This window comes from Phycodurus eques, chromosome 2, assembly GCF_024500275.1.
Source record: "Phycodurus eques isolate BA_2022a chromosome 2, UOR_Pequ_1.1, whole genome shotgun sequence".
Lineage (NCBI taxonomy): Eukaryota > Metazoa > Chordata > Actinopteri > Syngnathiformes > Syngnathidae > Phycodurus > Phycodurus eques.
In genome coordinates, this window is record NC_084526.1 from 13,147,808 (window position 1) to 13,169,054 (window position 21,247).

Below are 21,247 nucleotides of genomic sequence, written 5' to 3' on the forward strand. Positions count from 1 at the left end.
GTGCTCTCTAGGATGCCTGGCTGCCAGCAGCCAATCATTGCAGCGGGTATCCTGATTGGAGCAGGGCGTGTCCTGTTTAGTAGTGATGGGAATTCCAGCCCTTTTTGGAGAACCGACTCTTGGATTAGTTCACTAAAAAGAGCCGGCTCTTTTGGCTCCCGAATGGCTCTTCAGATTTTTAAAATTTAGTTTGCAAAAAATAAATTTTGATTGATATATCTTCTTTATTATAAAAATATCCATTCATTTATTTTTGCTACTTGGTGCTATAGTAAAACAAAATACAAAAACAAACATAACTGTTTGGAGTTGAACTAATATTTTAAGCTTTTAATTTTGTTCTATTAAACAAATATAAAGAAAAATACCAGTCACTGCAAAACACACAACACAAGAAAATAATTTTTTGTCTCCTGTTTTGGAGAAGGTTGTCTCAGAAGGGACTGACATTGCTACAATGTGCAACAGTTGCATTAGACTCCCTGGAATCTTCATTAATACCAGGTTCATATGCTTTTCTTTTATTCTTCTCATTGCACAGATGGGTGCCAAAGCAGGTTGTCCAGGCAGCCCGATGAGAGTTTTTTTTTCCTGCAGATTTTACACTGCCTTTGTATTGTCATTAAAGCTTAAATGTGTCCACATTTGACTCATTTTCCTGGTATCACTCATTTTCGTAACTATTCCTTACCAGCACGTTTGTGTCTTCACTTATGGCCATTTCTCGGTTTCTCACTCGTCGTCCTTCCTCCGTCTGTCTGCTGCTGGGTGTTCTCCCTCCCCATCTCTGCTCGGCGCAATCAGACAGACAGAGAGAGAGAGAGAGAGAGAGAGACGGCGCCACACATTGACCAATCACATGCGGGGTCTGTCTTAAGGGAACGATGAAAGCGGCACCCAGTCACGAGCCAGCTGTCATTGTTCACGTCAAAGATCCGGATGTTAGAGCCATTTCCTTCGCGACTGACACATCACTACTGTTTAGAACTCAAGTGGGATTCATCATAACACAATGGCTGCATGCTGGACGTGGCTTGGACTCTCTTTGAAGATTAAACTAAAAACATATACCGGTAATCAAATGGTTTAGCGGTTTTAAAACCATGGTATACATCAAACCGGTAACTGACCCATGCCTATTTGTGAGGAGATGTGATGCCAGCAGCAGGAGCTTTCCTCCTCAACCTAGTTGGAGTTCTTTTGTGCTTTCTCTGCCTGTTGCGACTTGTGGTGTAATAAAGATTCTGGGAGGTACCGCAGAGATGTTCTCCCCCTTGAGGGATACCAAGTGAATATCTAAAAGCAATACACGCTGCATACGTTTTGTCGAAGAATTATGATAAACCATCTGTTTATCCTGATAATGTTCAGTCTTTTAAGTTTAAAGCCTAAACCACTTTCCTTGTCTTTACAGGTCTATAAGGCCACAGGAGAAGAATTCCTCAAGATTGCTGGAGGTCAGATTTAAAATGTTCTCCCTTTCACACTACGTGCATGAGTCATTGTGAAAAGTTTTTTGTTTTGGTGCAGTGGCCTACAAATTTTATTTTATTAATTTTTTTACTATGAGAAAACAAGGTCCTCCCACACACGCCTCTAAAAGTCTAACTTTCTTAATGGCTGTAAAAGAATTGTTTTATTTTGCTCTTTCCTGTATGCCTGCGTCATCCCAGTGATCTCCAACAGCTTATCTTGGACTCATAAAAGATGCTTTGTGAGGAGCTGAATCCCCCGCCCCCTACTATCCTCCCTTCTGTCCCTCTAGCCCACCCCTCACAGACAAGTAGGAGAGAAATTGTACCCTCACCTGTTCAGCTAAGTCTCAAAGTCCACACTCCCCTAAAGGGGGCCAGGCTGACGACCGCTCCAAAGTGCAGTTCAGTGCTGATACAAAGGGGGTGTGAAGAGACAATGCCGGGGCCGAGGGCCTCAGGTGCACGGAGCAGCATTAACACAACAGAGAGCGCTCACAACCAAACTCACGGTGGACTTTAATCAGAATGAGCTCAGATCGATGTAGATTAACACACATTGGCCTTTAAGTAAATAGTTCAAGCAGACCAGACCGTTTATGAAGGGGAATGGAAAGGGATACACTTGGAAATCTCACCTAAACAATCAGAATTACATATTCCACTATTTAATTTTCTTCGTTTCTTTTGTTTTTAATATCGGGTCAGATGGGCATTACCAGATGTTTAGCACTAGCTGTGGTCTGCGCTTAACTGAGTGCATTTTGTCAGTTTTGTGTTAATCCTCCTTTTCCAGTGAGCAGTACTTTTTTATTTATTTAAAAGAAAAATTTTAATTGTCTTTTTTGGGCACTCTTTAGCCGACTTTATGCCGTGCAGTGTTTCCCAATCTTTACTGAGCCAAGGCAGACATTTTACAAATCACAAAAAGTATATATATAATAATGATGATCTCGACTCAATTTACTTTCTTTTTCTGTGTGAGATCTCGTTCTGTATAGTTGAACACCAAGCTGTTGATGTTCTGATATATGAACAGGCAACAGGTGGATATATAGGTTTGTTGTACCTTCTGCCATCTAGTGGAAGAACATTTAATTGTTCTGCCTGTCACTTTACATCACTGGTATAGATGGGGGTGGTTTAAACAGTCGAAACTGTTTGGTTCAACTCTATGTTCAGTCTGCATGTGTCCCTTTCTTTTTGGCACTTACAACTCTACTTTTTCTTCCCTCATTTTCTAACAAGGCATATTAATGTACACTTGTGAACAGAAAGTAGCGCTAATGCACCTAACACTAAATGCCAACCGCAGAATGCCATTGTGGAGAGGAAAAAAAAAGTTGCGGAGAGTTTTGTGTGACATGTTGTGACAGACATAGCTGGTCAATCTAAGATTTGAAGTAGAAAACTAAATACCAAATGAAGTGGAAAAGAGGCATTATAATCACTCATTCAGATGCTGAATTTTATAACCAAGTGTTTCTCCGTTTTTGTGCTCCTCTGCCACCAGGCACATCTAATGAGGTGACACAGTTCCTGTCCAAAGAGAACCAGGTGATCGTCCGCATGCGGGGTCTGCCGTTCACTGCCACACCACAGGAGGTCCTGGACTTCCTTGGTCCCGAGAGCCCTGTCACAGATGGAGCCGAGGGTCTGCTTTTTGTGAAATACCCCGACGGGCGACCCACCGGCGATGCTTTTGTGCTTTTCTCCTGCGACGATTACGCCCAGAATGCCATGAAGAAGCACAGGCAGATCCTGGGCAAGCGCTACATTGAGCTCTTTCGCAGCACTGCGGCTGAGGTGCAACAGGTCAGTTGGTACATTCTAACCATGACCACTATCATTGAGTCCTCATCAGACGAATCAAAATTTTTATTAAAAGTAATCCAATGTTCTGTGGTACCTTGATTTAGGAGTGCTGCAATTTAAGTCGTCGTTTGGTCTCTAGGTTAGATATGTCGCTGTTTAAATGTAGTGGCGACTAACAAAGGAGAGTCTTTCACCAGTCAGCTGTTTATTGGATGCTACAAACCGTCAAACACACAAATACAAAATGAAAACACTCACACGCAGCTCCAGTAATGCCTAGATCAGACTACAGGATTTTAGCCCCAGTAGGTATCGTGGGCGATTTCCCAGATTGGGCCTGACATATTTTGTCAAGAACGACAAAACTTGTTGTAGTGTGGCATAATCCACGACCAACGATTTGGCCCTACAAATGAAACATCTAGCATGCTCTCTTCCGTGTAGTTTGATGTATCAACGACAACTCTCTGACAACGAACCTTGATGTCGACCAATAGGATCACGTAGTGTCACCGGCGAATCGCCTCCTGTGCTCGTCGTTGTCAACATACTTGGTAACCGTTGCCAACATTTATTCATGCGGACAAACCGATGTTTACCGAAGTTTTAGAGCATGTTTTGACAGAATGTCGGCATGTTTACAGACGTTAGTGCTAGCACTAGCTTACGTGGCTACATAAGGTTTTGTTGCCTGCTTGCGGGCCGTATCGTATTAAAAGTATGTGAGCATATACCCCAAGCAATCCTTGAATGGACAGCCCGAAATGCAAGCACCCGGTGACACTGCACATTCCCCCCCATGTTTTCTTTTTTTTCCCTAAAATTGTTGCAGCGATCCATTGTTTGACAACTTCTTGTCGCCATGGTAACGGTTGTATCTGGTTGCAGTGAAGGGGTGACACATTTTCTGGTCACACCTCCCCAACAGTGTTTGATTTGACAAGATAAAGCCCAGTGATCATAAAAGACTGAATACAGTGGTATCAGAACACGTCGTGTAATCTTGCCACTGTTTGAGCGAGATACGGCAAGATTTTATGGCGGTTCTCTGACATAATGATATCATGAAAGACCACATTTGTCTGATAGTCTAATCCAGGCATTAGCCAAAACTTGCATCCAACCGCTCACAGACACTAACCTGTCATATTCCTGACGTCACTCACTGGGCCACATCCCCTTTGAAATCAATGGCTCAGGCGCACAGTTGTTGTCGATGTGACTTCTGCCTTGTCCCAATGTACAGTAATTACACTCGTAGCACAAATACATTTTTATTTTTTTTTACCATTCTGGTTTTATGTTTTTATACAATGAGTGCTTTTTTCTGAGGAACATGTAACAATTTTTTTTTTCTGAGGGCTGAAACGGATTAATGGAATTTCAATTTCATTTCGATGGAGAATACTGATTTAATGAGTAAACTGAGTTACGAGCTTGGTCATGGAATGACAGTAATGAAACTTGTAAGTCAAAGTACCGCTGTACTGTATATTCAGCAGTGGTTAGCATGTCTGCCTCACAGTTCTTAGGTTGGGGATTTGAATGCATGCACTTTCCTCTCTGTGTGGAGTTTGTTCTCCTCGTGCTTGTGTGAGTTTTCTGCAGGCACTCTGTCTTCCTCTCACATTCCAAAAACGTGATTGTTAGGTCCACTGAAGACTAAATTGTCCGCAGGTGTGAACGAGTGTGTGAATAGTTTGTCTATATATGGATTGAGATTGGCTGGTAACCAGTCCAGGGTGTATCCCGCCTTTTGCTCAAACTAGCTGGGCTCCAGCTCACCCGCTGTTATCCTAATGAAAATGAGCGCTATAGAAAACGGATGCCTTTGTACTGTATATTCCCTGATCGCAACATTAGGGACACTTGTACCATCTAAGACCATGTTATAATGGTCAGTTTATATTGACCCTGTTGGTTATTGTCAGTCAATTCACCTCTTAAGCACACATGGAACAAAAAGTCTGACACATCAAAAAATTGGAGAAATGAGACCTGATTCTCATGACGCTAACCACACTAAGCAATTTTACTTAGGTTTTTATTGTCAAAGGGCTGTTTTTCTAACCAACCGGCCAGGTAGCAACGGCACCCCAATTGGGCTTCCTCACGCTGATTGACTTTGGTTCTTTACTATTGCGCTTGCTAGGTGCTGACTCGCTACCTGTCCACCCCTCTGATATCCACACTACCCGCCTCGTCCATCGTCCCCGTCCTCGCCACGCCGCCCTTCCTCCCGACGGCCAGCAGCACTCGCGACTGCGTCCGCCTCCGTGGCCTGCCTTACACGGCCGGCATCGAAGACATCCTGGAGTTTATGGGCGAGCACACCGCAGACATCAAACCCCACGGAGTGCACATGGTCCTCAACCAGCAGGTGAGTCCACGGCTAGACCTCGGGCTCACACGTCCAAAGCTTCATGAAAAAACTGATTGATTTTCTTTTTCAGGGCCGACCCTCAGGTGACGCCTTCATCCAGATGAAGTCCTCAGAGAAGGCTTTCCTGGTGTCCCAGAAGTGCCACAAGAAGACAATGAAGGACCGCTACGTGGAGGTGTTCCAGTGCTCCACGGAGGAGATGAGCATTGTGCTCATGGGAGGAACCTTGAACCGCAGCGGCCTTTCGCCACCCCCTTGCAAACTCCCCTGTAAGTGAAGTCTACTGACTGAGTACAGAGAAATTCAAAATTTTAATGCAGCGTTTCGGTCTTCTTTACAGTAGAAATCAGCTGGGCATACTTAAATTGATTTATGATTTTGTGTGCATTTTTGTCAGAATGAGTGAGTTTGAAGAGAGGATGCCAGTTTTGACTGCACAAAAGGAAACTGCCCTTTGCTCCTTCCTTTTTAGAGATTAGATTGGTAGCTATGATTTCCCCCCCCCCTCTCTCTACAGCGCTCTCCTCAAGGGTTTTTGGCATCATTTCACACTGTTCCCTGCTTGGATGCCCACAGCCTCACGCTCGATAGAGGCTGTTTGTATGTAAATATGTCCATGCTGACATTTAGCTTTGTTTATATTGTGACAATGACAGCCTGAAGTACACAGTCAGCTTTGTAAATGGAATATACTAAAGCACCGGAAAGGCAGGGTGTTCCAAACCGTTAATAACTCTAAATTAATATGGGACTCAACACGTAAACCAAAAGGCATTCTTTGTGCACACTTAAATATACGAAGCATTTTAACGAAAAGTGATCAGGTCAATTCTCACTGACACAAATATTGACTTCCTCTGCCTATCTGAGACATGGCTCCATGAATCTTCGCCCTCAGCAATACTATCTGTACCTGGTTATAAAATGTTTAGAAACGACAGACAGGGTTCTAAGGGAGGAGGTGTTATGATTTATGCAAAGGACACTTTTAATTGTAATGAAATACATGTTACAGATGAGTGGATTAGAATTTATTGGACTAACTGTTTCTTTGTCACAGCAAATGTCTTTTATTCTTGTAGTTATTTATAGGCCTCCCTCATCAAATGCCGCTTTTTATGAAAAACTGGAAAAAATTTATGAAATTTTTTTACTGGAACAACTCAATCAACAACAACTGGAACAACTCAATCTTGCAAAAGAGGTGATAATAATGGGTGACTTAAATATTAATTGGGAAGTTAACAAAGGTAGGAAAAAATTTAAAAGGGTTATGGATGATATGGATATGACTCAGGTAATTAATGGCCCTACGAGAATTACAAACTCCACCCGAACTCTGATTGATCTAGCTTTTACTAATAGGCCAGAAAGGATCTTGAAGCCATACAATATGCTCACAGGATTGTCTGATCACAATCCTATAATGGTCACAAGAAAATTCAATAAAAAGCGCTTCAAACCCTTGGCCACCACTGAATCCAATAGGATACCAAAACATGAACAACAAAATTTCCAAGATTCTATCCAAGAAGTAAACTGGGATGTATTACTCGCTGGTAAAAATTTAGATGAGGATTGCTCTAAATCTGCCAACAAAATACAAGAAATTATTATACAATTTACACGGACAATTAAACTAAAAGCTAGAAAGAATGGCCTCCCTTGGTTAAACACATTTATTCTGAAACTGATGAAAGAACGCGATCATTCCTTAAAGTTGTCGGTCAAATCAGGATACAATAGACACCACTTTATTTCACTGTGAAATAGGGTAGTGAAAGAAATAAGAAAATCTAAAGCTGACTTTTTCATTACTGCTTTGAATAGTGCGAAGGGAAATTCCAAAATAACCTGGAATTATATTTAAAAACTATTGGGTGATACACAAAATAAAACAAAACTAATGCAAATTAAATTAAATGGAAACATCCTGACGGAACCTCAAGTGATGGCTGATGCTTTTAACAAATACTTCATTGAATCTGTGTCAGAAATCTCTTCTACGTTTGCAGTAAAAACAAAGGAAGGAATACCCTGCATTGTCTGCAACGCAGTTCTTTACTATAACAAATATTACTGAGACCAAAGTTATCGATTTAATTCATTCGCTCAAACCATCTAAGGCAATGGATGTTTTTGGAATGGACACGAGCATGCTCAAAGATCTAGGTTCAACTGTTGCTACTCCTATTGCCTCAATCATTAATATTTCAATTTCATCTGGTCACTTTCCAAAGGCCTGGAAATCTGCTATTGTTACCCCTGTCTTTAAATCCGGTGACTCAACTTCTCTGAATAACTACCGACCTATAAGCATTCTTCCGGCCATTTCCAAAGTTGCAGAAAAATAGGTGTCAGAGCAGATTGTCCATTATTTAATCAGCAGCTCCCCCTCTCGCCACGCCATGCAGTTTGGTTTAAGATCCAAACATTCCACTGAAATGGCTACATGCCTCTTCATTGAGATAAATAAAATCTTCTCTTGACAAGGGTGGAGTTGTAGGGGCGGTGATCTTGGACCTCAGGAAAGCTTTCGATACAGTAAATCACTCTGTTCTTCTTACCAAGCACTCAAAATGTAACTTCTCTCGCAAAGCTGTGAGCTGGATTGAATCATATCTGCATGACCGAACACAATCTGTATCAGTTAACAACTGCAGATCAGAGTATCTTAGGCTAACCTCTGGAGTCCCTCAGGGATCAATATTAGGCCCCCTTTTATTTAGTCTTTATATCAACGATTTGCCCACTGTTTGTTCTGAAGCAGAGTGCGTAATGTATGCAGACGACACGGTTTTCTTTGTTCTTGGTCGCTCCAAAGATACTGTTGCTGCTAAACTCACGAATACAATGTCCTGTGTCACAACTTGGTTGCAGGAGTACTGTCTACAGCTAAATGTTTCTAAAACTGTAGGCATGTATTTCACTAAAATAAATAGAGTATCACCTGACCCCGACATACTTGTTAATGGAGAAAAATGCAAATTGTCAGCCAATACAAATAGCTTGGGTTAATAATAGATTCACAACTTTTCGTGCAATTCGAAATGAAATGTCAACTGAAGCCGCGAAAATGTACTTGCATTCAATGATTCTTAGTCACTTTAACTATTGCATAACCAGTTGGTCCCAGGCTGGTCAGAATGCAAAAAAAACATTGGAAGTTTTGTACAAACAAGTAATTAAAGTGATGGATAAAAAAACCAAGGCACTATCATCACTGTGCAATTTAAAAAAAAAAAAAGTCTTTTAAACTGGGACAGTCTTCACATATTTGCAGATTTAAATTTTAATTGTAAAGTACTGCATGATTTGGCTCCAGCTCCTCTGGCTGAGTTCATCAGCCAAAGAAACAACTCTGAGCGTGTCACTCGAGGCTCTGTCAGAGGTGACTGTCTCATTCCTCTGCGCAGGAGCACTTTCAGTCAGTCAGCCTGGCTAGTGAGGAGCGCTGGTGAGTGGAACTCAGTACCTGAGGAGGTTAAACTGCTTAGAACATACAAGGCCTTCACAAAAAAACTGAAAATGTGGTTGGTTAGCACCTATAGCTGCCAACACTAAAAGACAAGTATGTTATGATGTTTTTTTTTTTTTTTTTTTTTTTTGTTATGATCAAATTATTTGTGGTTTTATTATCTCTTAATAGTATAGTAAGTCTTTGATTATGTATCCTGTATTATATTGTCTTGTAGATGTATTTTACGGCTTTTTTACATCATGGCCAGGGGACGACAGATGAAAACTAGCCTTCTGGCTAATTCTGGCTTTTTTAACCATGTGTATTTCATGTGTTTTATGAAATTGAACTGTAACATTTCTGGCTGTTAAATGTGCTCTATAATGGACGTTTGTCCCTCTTTTAGGTTTATCTCCCCCTACAGCCTACGCTTTCCCCACCCAACCTGCCATCTTGTCCGAAGCCGCCCTCTACCAGCCCCCTCTGCTGGCCGCTCCCAGAACTCATCAGGCCACACACAGCCCCGCCTTGGCGTACTACTCCCCTCAGCCTCACCTCTACATGAACATGAACTACACAGCTTACTATCCCAGGTATGCACATCACGCGTTTCCTTGATTTTGGCTCCATTTTCTTGATGAGCGATGACAAAACTAATGGTCAGGTAACAGGTTAATCTTTTAAATAGCATTAATTTGAATAGAGTAAGCCTTGTTTTTAGTAATATATACTTATATCACTAAAAGTGTTCTTTTCCCACAAACATGCCATATCTTAAAAAAAAAAAAAAAAAAAAAAAGATTTCTAACAAAAATGTTACCACGTTCTAGGATTTCTGTTCTTGTACAGTTACCGCTTCTTTAGCCAGTAAGTGAGATACTATACAACTACACACTCTGCCGGTTGCTGCCCAGTAGTACACATTTTTGCTGACTACAGTCCAGTATTTCCCATCCAGAATTGAGGGCGCATATAGTTACCTTCCTAAAAGAATAGCTCGTAATTTTCTTTTTTTGTTTTGTTTTTTTGTTTTTGTTTTTTGGATAAAAAGGATTTAGCATAAATGATCTCAGGATGCTGGCCAGCTCTGCTTAAACCACCTACATCCTCTGTTCATTAGATTATGCAATTACACCCCTGAAATTAAATTATTAATAGATATATACAGTATGAAAACAATTTCCCGGCCAACCACCAAATAAATATCAGAAAGTATACACTGAGGTAATAATGATCTCAATTTACTTATTTACAATTTACAAATAAATGTTCCTGCTCTATGTGAAATGTGGCCCCACTGAGTTGAACACAAAGCTCGTATACTTGCAGGAATTGAAGAAAGGCACACAGAGATCTTAATTTTTGGACCAATTAAATGAAATTGGATAATCACCCATGGTAACACTAATTTGCCACACCACAGTGTTGGGAATCACTTGACTACAAAACATATTAGCTTCTACAAAATTGCCGCATCGTAATAGACAATCCTCCACAAGGGAAATTGACACAACTGTGTGCACCTTTTTTTACAGTGACATAGTATCCAGCTGTTGTACCACCTTTCTTACAGTACTGATGCTAACCCCGAAGGTGGAAAAATCCTGTGTTGTTTATACAGAACAGTGACACTGACAAATAAAGGTTTATGGCAGTGTGAAATGGACTGTAGATTTCTTAATCTGAGCGCTCTAACCACAACCATTTAAATAAAAACAAACTTTCAACTAATCACCTGTCTGCTTCCTTCCGCAGCCCCCCAGTGTCCCCCTCCACAGTGAGCTATTTCACTGCCCCCCCATCGGTTGTGGCAGCCCAGCCTCACCATGCCGCCGCAGTGGCGGCAGCCGCCTCCTCCCCGGTGCTGCCCCAACCTGGAGCTCTGGTGCGGATGCAAGGCCTTCCCTACAACACGGGGGTCAAGGACATCCTCAGCTTTTTCCAGGGATACCAGGTCAGTACCACATGTAGGTGAATTGAAGAGATGTGAGGTTTGAGGATAAGCTGTTCGGAAAATGGATGGATGAATGGATGATTTCACGTTGATGCTGAGAGATTGGCGTAAACAGTGGCCGGAACACTGTACTCGGCATTTCAAGTCCTTGTTTGCTTCCCATAATCCTTTGCTGCCAGGCCGAATGAGGTGGAGCTCTGTGAAGTTTGACTCAATATAACTGACTCGAGAGAGAGTGGCTGGATTTTAGGTGTTTTTTATTTTTTATTTATTTTATTTTTTTGGAGCTTCTTTGCTTTTTCTCATTTTGAACCATGTGTGAGGCTTGAGTTGGCTTCTATCACCTACTATGGATGGGCATTATTGATTGATTCATTTTTTTTTTTTTTTACATACTTTTTAAAGCGTACAATTTCACTGTTTCCAACTAAATATGACAAAAGTTATTTTGGCCGTTTTGAACTACAGATTATCATCATTGATCATTTATTGTAAATTAAAAAAAAAAATTGAAACATTTTACAATCACTCTACATTTAACACTATTTTATTAATCCTGTAATTTATTCATTTTAAGAATACAAAAATTGTGAAATAGAAAAATTACATGTTGTAATTTGTATTTAATGTGATGATAATAAATTGAACCATGAAGAATACTTTTATTGAAAAAGTATTTACATATAAAACAAAAACTCATTTTCAAATGACCTTGCCCATCTGTCCATTTAAAAAAATAATAATAATAATAATAAATAAATTAAAAAAATAATAATAATAATAAAAAAAAATGTGGCCCTTGAGCACAAATGTTTGCCTAACCCTGCTGGTCGAAGCCTAGCTAGTTTTCTACCCGAATGGGTTTCTGTAAGAAAATAATCTAAACAAAGTTAGCATGTCAATTACTTTTTTAAAACCGCTGACTGTTACATGGGTGCGCATTACCCCTAAACATATTGACATCCTGTGCTTCAATTTGGCAGACCACAATCAATGGGGTGTCATTTGTTTACTTGACGTAGTTGCAAGCGGCTGGTGAATATTGCGTATGAAGCCCCAGAAATCAGAATCCGAATCATCTTTATTTGCCAAGTATGTCCAAAACACACAAGGAATTTGTCTCCGGTAGTTGGAGCCGCTCTAGTACAACAGACAGTCAATTTACAGAACACTTTGGGGACATAAAGACATTGACAAAAAACAATTGTGCAAAAAGATGCAGAGTCCTCTAGCACTTAGAGCAGTTCGAATGACTAATATTGCAATAGTCCGGTGCAATGACCATTGTGCAAAGGGCGCTGAGACTTCAAGGAGTGTATGCGGTTTAAAGTGACGAGTAGTACGATCATCTGGGACAATGTTGGTTGTGCAAATGTTACAGATACTCCTCAATCAGTGTGCAAATGGAGCAGATGCTACTCTGGCATGAGTGGCCAGTATATGCAAATTGTGCAGCATGGCGAGACAACTACAGTGAGTGCACGAGTAATACATAATTGGCCCCACAGAAATGTGACAACGAACTCAAGTCAAAAAATTGCCAGCTTATTGTATTGGAATTATAGGTTAGGTGTTTAAGAAGTTGATCGCAAGATTAGCACTAACGAACATTTTTGTAGCATGTTTTTTAATAATAAAAATAGCATTAAACAGTATTGTAATCTATAAAAAATACAGTAATAATAAATGCTTTAATTATTAAACATATTTGTGTATGATGATTTCATGCTTCAATGCCTATTGAAATTGTGCTCCTTCTGGTGTGTGTAGCTTTGCCACCTGGGTGCAGTATAATACAAACTCAGTAATCTGGAGTAGTAATAGTTTTTCGTTGACGATAAAGAAAATATGCCTGTATGGTTGTATTGTCTGTACGTGTTTTGATGCACCATTTGTGTTCAATTATCCATTGTTAAAGGGTTAAAAGTAGCGTGACATTATTGCTAGTTTCACTAGCCTGTCTATAGCATTTTACATTGTGTGTTAGCATTAAGCTAGCAGACTTAAGTTATCTACTTTGCTTTAAATACACAGTGTAATTTTTCTTTAACATAACTTCAACTATTAATGGGCAATACAAACCTTGAAGGAAGCAATTTGCAGTTTTGGTGGGAATAATTATTCAATAGTTTTCCCAATAATTGTTCACTACTACTGTACATTACTACATTATTGTTCTATACTACTTGACGACTCAAATAAAAAATAAAATAGGCAGCATTGCCTTGTATCTCGAAAAACTCTAAAGTCGGGTCACTTGCAAGTTGAGGTACCACTGGTCTTGTTTTGTATGCTTAATTGGATCCTTCTCTGGCAGTTTGAGGGCCTCTTAAAAACCTCGTCCTTGTAAGCTGTGTTTGCGTGTGTAAATGTGCCATTGGCAGGCTGACCATGTTGGTTATCATGCTATGTGTAGTACACCCCCGAGGAGTACGGCAGCATGGTTCAGATGAGCGAACAGGCCAGGAGTCTGATTCAGCCCAAAGAATGGCTCTGTCTGTAGGGGCTCACCCCAAGGTAAGAGGCTCCGGAACCTCCCGGCCCGCCCCACCGACGACTCCCGTTCCTTCGCTTGATCGGCGCCGTGGCGCTCGTGTGCTCTCTGACTCGGCTTGTCGGTCTGCATGTTTCCCGACTACTGTAAATTCTTGCTTCATTTTAGAGGAGTGCTGAGTGTCAATTGCTGAACAGGAGAAGCTGCAGAAGCCTTCCCTTGAAAGCAATGCAGACCGGTGGCGTCCCTTGTTGGTCTTTTGAAAGAATGCAACTTGAAACCCTTTGCTTCTGTTTGCTGGACAGCAGGAAGACAAAGCGTCAATCAAAAACTTATACACGGACGACCATGACGCATACCTTTTTTAAAAATATATTTTACTTATTACATTATATTGTCATTAATTTGGGTCCAGGTTAGATGCCTGGCATTCTCTGGTGGTGAGAAAAAAAAATACACTATATTTTTATTTCGATGAATTGGGGCCTCTACCATAACCCTAATTGATGCCTGGTACTCTGAAATTAATTGTACAAAAGATTTTTTTTATTATGTTTGATTATTGCATTTGTTATAAAATAAATACATTTAAACACTTAAACATTCATTTGTCAAAAGCCCCCCTCTCGAGATAAACCTCTTACCTTTAATAGATGCTAAGTACACTGGAGTTGAGTTAAAAAAAATGAACATTCTGTACAGCAGTTCTTCTCAGTGTGGTTCAGCTCCCTCTAGTGGTAAGTGAAAGAATCTTGAAATAATAAATACACTTCAGTTGTCTAACTTTTAAGTAAGATACATTTGTATTTAATTTTTACACACATTTTGAAGAACACATTTTTTTTTTTTACTTAACTTTAATCTTTAAGTACAGTTATTTTCCTTCATGTAAGCATAATGTTAAATATCAAACTGCATAATATTACAATATTAAATGTAGCTACTTCTGTGGAATAAAACCTGCCTTGTTTTTTTTTTCGATTTTTTTTGGAAGAACACTTAGGACTACTACTACTGCACTGCTGTATTTTAATGTTGGTCCTGATGGTAGTACTTGGAGAGTTAAGTATTTTTTGCGGTTTTACTTGGTGTAAAACGTTTGATAACCACTGCTGTACAATTTATACAACACCTTAGTTTTTTTTTTTTTTTTTTTAAATATAAAATAAAAGTATTTTTGTATAAAGTCCTCCTCTATTAAGCGCATTACCGCTAATAGTACTCTTTGCAGTTGAGTTTAAAAAAAAAAGGACCGGTGACTACACGCTAGTCATGACTCAGCACTCCTATGCAAATTTGTAGCAACCTCGCAGCACTTTGTATCCTGAAAGGAAAAAAGCCTCTCACCTCTCCAGCTTTAGATTTCCTGGACACTTTTTCTCCGTTTCGCAGCTGCAGCTAGCATGCTAAAACAAATTAACATGAGCTTCGAGTCGTCTTCTGGGATCCAAATGGCCTCTTTTAACCTCCCCATCACCATTTTCTCTCTCTCTCTCTCTCTCTCTCTCTCTCTCTCTGTGTCTCTCTCTCTCTCCCCTTCTCCTCCTCTTCCTCTCTCTGCCCTCTCTCTCTCTGATCTTCTGGTCCTCCTCAGATGTGCGTGCAGGCTCCCCCCTGGTGTTTTGTACATTGAAATCCACCGCAAAGGCACATTGACTTTTTCTTTTCGTTTCTCTTGAGCGTGTCGTCTTTTTTTCCCCTTTTTTCTTTTGTTTTTTTTTTGTTTGTTTTTGTTGCCGCGCAGCTCCAGCCGGACGCCGTCCTCATCCTGTACAACTTCAGTGGCCAGTGCAGCGGCGAGGCCTTGGTTACCTTCCCCAGCGAGGAGGCGGCGCGCCGGGCGGTGGCCGAGCGCTCCAGTCACGCTTTCTACGGCCAAAGGATCCACTTGGCCTTCTGCGACTGACTGACTGACTCCAAACGCTTTCCGGCCACCGCGTGTATATGGCTGCTTCCATCTTACCAAAGCATTTGTCCGCACTTGAACCTTTTTCTTTCTTTCTTTAAAAAAAAATATTTTTTTTTAGATATAATTATTTTGTCCAAAGCTAGAGTCCTTTTGTGTGCAGTCTTGAGCAGAGTGGCAGCCAAAAGCCATAAAACTACTCTAGTAGAAAGAGGAGGGAATTTTAAAAGCACGATTCTCTGTAATTGGGCACCCCACCTCCAGTTGTCTGGTTGATTAACAAATGAAGTGACTTTTTTGTTCCATTCGGACTTCACAACTCCAATGAAATCATTAAAGATGACAGACCTTCACTTGAATTTTTTTTATTTTTTATCCTTCACAGGAAGCAAGCAACTTTTTGATTTTCTGTACCAAAACTACTGACGGGTATTTTTTTTCCCCTCTTAAAAAAAAAAAAGTGCCTACATTACCCAAAGTGCAACACTGGCTGGCCCTTCTATTGTTTAACCTCCAATTGCTGAGGAGAAATATATTTTTTTCTTTTTGTTTGTTTGTATGTCCACTATGTTGCTATATATAATTAGAATTGTGAATACGAATGTTAACAATAAAAATGTTATTGATTATTTGGTGTGTGTGTGTGTGCGCGCTTACTATGTAGTGCAATGGGTTTTCAATGAGAACCTGTAGACTTGGATAAATGCCAAAATTTGTCAACCCTATGGTAGTATTTCAGCGATTGGCTGGCGACCAGTCCACGGTGAATCCCGCATCTCGCCCAAAGTCGCATGGGCTCAGCTTCAAGTGACCCCCCTGAGCACAAGAGGTTTAAAAATAAATAAATGGATTGGTGGATAGTATGAAAGTTCAGTTTTTCTAGTGTGATTTTTCTTTTTTTGTGGAAAAAAAGCTGAATATATCGGTCATTTTTGTATAATTTCATCAATAACTAACCCCAATGACTATAATTTTGAACGACAATGTTGCTGATATTAGAATTTCAATTATTGGCAGCTGTCATTCCAAGGGTAATAATTTCAAAGAAAAAAAAAAGTTCTATAGTATTTTTCACACATTTAATGGCTCAGTGTTATAAATGTGTTTCTTTATTTGCAACATGTTTTCTGAAGTTGCTAATTACATTTTTGTATATACAGGATTGTTCTCCAAATGTTTAACATTCGCATGAAAATGAACACAAATGCATCTCAGTGTCTTAAGAGTTTTTTTTTTTTTTTTTTTTTTTAATGGTTCTTTTACAAATGGTCCTGTCACTCAAGTTGTCTTTACCGTTAATGCCACTGGAGGGAGCCTCATTATTTTGCAATACACCAGAGGGATCTGTGATCTGAGGTGCTAGGATGTGGCAGCCATTTTGCATTCACACAATATCAGACAGCAAAATAGATGGTTGTATTTCTGAGGTATGTACGACTATGTTAGTGTCAGAACAACCACGTCTTTACCGTTATTATGCATGTATAAAGACAAATGTGAAATGGTTTTGAGTAGTTAGGATCATTTATGCATTTGTATCAGCAGCATTTGAAGGCAAACATGCAAATTATGCAAGTCACATGGTTTTTACGAAGCTGTTTGTCTTTACCGTGATGCAGGTTTCAGTGGGCCACCAACCATTTGCTCTGTTAATGTTTAACCCTGGTGATTATTTCACAATTAACGGATCAAAGGTCCCGTTGAAACGTCAATTTATTAAACTCTCAATTAAAACTAATCTAAAATAAATCAATCCTATTCAACAGCTTTTTTAATGACTCACTTTACATTTTATTATTAATTGGCTCTATTTAAGCCTGAAATCCTTCATATTCTTCTGATCATTACAGCACACAAGAAATACAGAGACCAATCACATGCATTGTTACTCCTCCCATGTGATGTCACTCAGCCAATCAAATTTTTTAAAAAGTAATTAAAAACTCAGTGGGAGGAAAAAAATATAAGGGGAAGGTTAACTTTTTTTTTCTTTTTTCATTTTATTGATAGTCACTACTTTGGAAACCTACAGCATGAGGCAAGTTATTCCCTTTGAATAAGTTCCAAAAGCACTGCAGTCTTAAAAATTGCAAAAAAAAACCAAAAACAAAACCTTTAACATACAAAATATACAACAGTTGACAATACAAGGCTTGGTAAACATCAGCTAAACCTGCATTTCCCTTTTTTTTTTTTAATGATTTTTTTTATTTTGATTATTTCTGTACAAATTAGGTCATATACAGACGGGTAACAAAGGAAAAAAAACAAGCTGCAAAGGTTGTCAACGTCATCTCATACGTGTCGTCTTTTTTGTTTGTCATATATGTATATATATATATATATATATATATATATATATATATCGTTCAACACTCATACAGTATATGCCCCCAAACCTTTTTTTTTTTTTTAATTTAAATTAATGACATCCATTTGAAAAAAAAAGTATCAAAAATAGAGTTGAGTACAGTCTCTTTTTGTCAAGTGGGAACACGCTGTATTGTTCGCTCTTTGGTTGTGGCCGAAGACGACGCAGTTTCTTGATTTGTTTTGAAGCTTTAAAAACAACCAACAAAATCTACGCTTTGTCCTGCCCATTAAAAAAAAAAAAATGAAAAAAAACCAGCACACATTGACAAAAAACGAATTAAGGCAAGCTAAAAAAGCAATTCTCATTCTACTGCTGTGAAGTTAAAGTAACTCCTTTGTCATATTTACTGTACTTTGCATAGCTTTAAGTACACATGTACTTGAAAATAGGACTTTTGTCTAGATTTGGTATGAACACCCCTCTCTCTCACACACACACACACACACACACGTACACAGACACAATGTGGGCCTTGGCTGTCTTCAGGTCAGATCAGCGGTGGGTTTCCTCAGTTCTCATTAAATCCTCTGAGGGCCGTAGTAAATTTCAGAAAAAAATATGACAAGGCGGAGCTTGATCATTTGTTCCGGTGGGTCCAGAGGTTACCCACCCCTGCTTTACAGGGTTCATATTTCGGGGTTGTGAAGGCTTGTTAGGCTTAAGGTGAATGCATAGACTCGTCATCATAAGGCCGACGGGGGAAAAACAGTCCAATTTGAGTGTTATTGCTGTGGTTATTCTCTAAAAAAAAATTCTAATTTTTTTTTTTTTTTTTTTTTTTTTAAAGGACATGGAAGACGTCTTCACATCCAGATGTTGGATGACATTTTGTGGACTATATTTTTATTACAAAATACTTGGACAAAGTTTGTCTTGTTGCAAACAAGGCACACTGGGAAAATCTATTGCACCGAGAAGAAGAGCAGCCATCTTGTATCTTGTCAACAAAATGGTGTCTGAAGATTTTAACTTTTTTGGAAAGGGAAACTTGCTGCCATTCAATGCTGCTACACAGGTAGTAATAATAATAATACAAATATTTGCTGTTTTTGTGTTCAGGCCAAGGCATGCCTAATGGAAACATAATGCTTTGGCGACATCTGGTGGCCAAGCAACTATGTTGAAAGGAGGGGAGGAGTTTCCTTTTGTCAGGACATAGCTTTTGTCTCATAGAAAAAAGTGCTTTCCTGCCATCTTGTGGCATCTATGGGTATTTACAAACCACTTTTTTGGGTTGGTGTCAACCTTCCCTATTGCCCACAAATAGCGGGGTTCACTATAATAATAACAATAATAGTAAGGCAGTTATCAGCATTCCCAGCAGTCTATTTCTATAAACGTTAAAAGTGATGACAGCAACCGCGTTCATGTCCAGAGATTTACAGGTGATTGACAGTTGCGGAATGTTGAGCCTCTTCTTCTTCTACTCCTTGCTGGGATTACAAATGCTTTGATCGCTTCAAAAAAAAAGGGTGATTTTGTAAAAAAAAAAAAAAATTCACACAAATCGACACTCTTGATTTTGGTATGCAGTATTTTTTAGCTGTCCTGATGGGTGTTGCATTGTGGGAGTTGAAGTCTGCGTCCGGTCTGTGAGCTACGACTGGGCGCCGTGGGTCGATCGTGTGGGGCCGCGGGCGCTGGGCAACTGCGACATGTCTCGACCGATGATCTCGTTCACTGCGGAAAAGAAAGAAGAAAAGAATAGTGTAGTTGTACCTTTGTTCTGAAACACAAATCAACTATTATAATTGAAATGAAATTGCATACCACTGATAAATACCCCAAACATTTTTTACATGGTTTTTAATGAGAAAAATAGCACTGTACAGTACTGTGTTCTATAAAAACATACATTCTATTTTACCATGTTATTACTGTAACAAAATTCCTTATTTGCAACAGTTTTTTTCCACGTGTTGAGAGCCTCATTCGGTGCATGCTGGGGAAAGAACAGGATGCCACACTCGAGGTGGAAGCCTACTTTTCACACACATTTTCATATTTACACACTCAAATTTCATGCTTTACCTTTTCACATTAAAAGGGGTCAAAATAAAAGCTAAATGTTATGTTCGAAAAAGTGTCCTATGCTTGACTGACTGTTGAAATGACATTATATGACATTGTTTTCAATCGCACTACTTAAAATGACAATTAAGTACTACTATGGAGTATTAGGGCCACGTTGACAAGAGGGAAAAAAAGGCAAAATGAGTGAGAAAATGTAAAAACAAAAAAACTACCGGTACATTTTCTTAACTCTACAAATTGTTTTTTTTTAAATTACAATTATTTTCACATAGTAGGTTGTGTGTTTTTTTTCCTCTCGCAAAATGCACTTTTTTTCCCACCAGTAACTTTTTCCTAATAAAATGACACAGAAGGGCACCAGTAAAAAAACATATCACAACTGTTTTTAATAAGAAAGACATGAAGTTACAATGTTGTTCTTTCAAATATATCCTTATCTGACCACAACTGTGAATGTTTATCATCATTTTAATTGAGGTATACGGTCATGGCATATGTTTAAGTTTATGTCCATAAATTATAACTTTACACTCAGAAAATAACAACTTTATTTTCATAAAGTTTCCATGGAATTTTAGGCCAATTTCCGAATACGACTACTGAACTATTTCAATTCCGGTTGTCCTTTTGTTTTTTCATATTCTGAAAGTAGAGTTTTCTCTTTTCCCCTCATTAGTAATATTTTTCCCGAAAAGTTCAGAGAGCTTACGATATCGCAGCACAACCCCATGACCTTTATCAAGGTGAACTTTAGTGACCTACGTTGTCCTTGCCAACTACGAATGCCACATGTCATATTTCCATGCATGCATACGTCGAGCGTTTGACTTATTCCCGCACCCTCTTTAATGTTTAAGCTTGGCGACACGCCAGTGACGAGGCCGGATCGGCTGGTTTGGTTCGGGGAAGACGACTCCGGCTTGTCTATCCGCTGGTGAGGGAAGCACACATTCTTTTTGCCTCCTTTCGCGCTAACGTCATGTTCAGAAATTTGCTGCAAAACAAGCCCATGCATGCCTCAACTTATCCGAAGAACAGTGTCATTTCTCAAAGCCAAAGGAGCAATGAAACATGATGGGGGGGGGGGAAGCAACTCTTTTGTAATCGACTATAATGATATACATAATATGGTATTCTTAATATAAAAGTTTTAAGCTTTTTCTTGTTTAAATTAATCAAATGGATAAATAAACAAAAATATAATTTTGATTTAATGCAATAACTATATAACATAAGTATGTGTGTATGCATGTATTATACATCAAATCGACTATAAATTAGCGATGTTCGATACCACTTTTTTCAGACTGATTTTTTTGCCTTTCGTATCGGTGGCTGATATCGGTAACCTTTCA

The 21,247-nt window shown here is 39.3% G+C and overlaps 2 protein-coding genes across 5 annotated transcripts in view; one reads left to right on the forward strand and one right to left on the reverse strand.

Annotated features, from left to right (window-relative positions):
• esrp2 (epithelial splicing regulatory protein 2) overlaps positions 1-16,113 on the forward strand; it is a 31,670-nt gene extending 15,557 nt beyond the window's left edge. For 3 of the 4 annotated variants that reach the window (XM_061667826.1, XM_061667840.1, XM_061667832.1), the window contains 8 exons: positions 1,415-1,457; positions 2,986-3,287; positions 5,440-5,667; positions 5,741-5,939; positions 9,537-9,723; positions 10,886-11,084; positions 13,501-13,601; positions 15,323-15,412. In XM_061667826.1, the coding sequence (XP_061523810.1) occupies positions 1,415-1,457; positions 2,986-3,287; positions 5,440-5,667; positions 5,741-5,939; positions 9,537-9,723; positions 10,886-11,084; positions 13,501-13,587 (1,245 nt within the window). In that variant the 3' untranslated portion in view covers positions 13,588-13,601; positions 15,323-15,412. Of the gene's footprint in view, positions 1-1,414; positions 1,458-2,985; positions 3,288-5,439; positions 5,668-5,740; positions 5,940-9,536; positions 9,724-10,885; positions 11,085-13,500; positions 13,602-15,322 lie in introns of all 4 variants that reach the window. The other variant, XM_061667849.1, reaches the window with a different exon arrangement.
• Positions 16,114-16,695: 582 nt separating this feature from the next.
• nfatc3a (nuclear factor of activated T cells 3a) overlaps positions 16,696-21,247 on the reverse strand; it is an 85,473-nt gene continuing 80,921 nt past the window's right edge. The window contains exon 10 of the mRNA XM_061667819.1: positions 16,696-19,538. Within this exon, the coding sequence (XP_061523803.1) occupies positions 19,456-19,538 (83 nt within the window). The 3' untranslated portion in view covers positions 16,696-19,455. The remainder of the gene's footprint in view (positions 19,539-21,247) is intronic.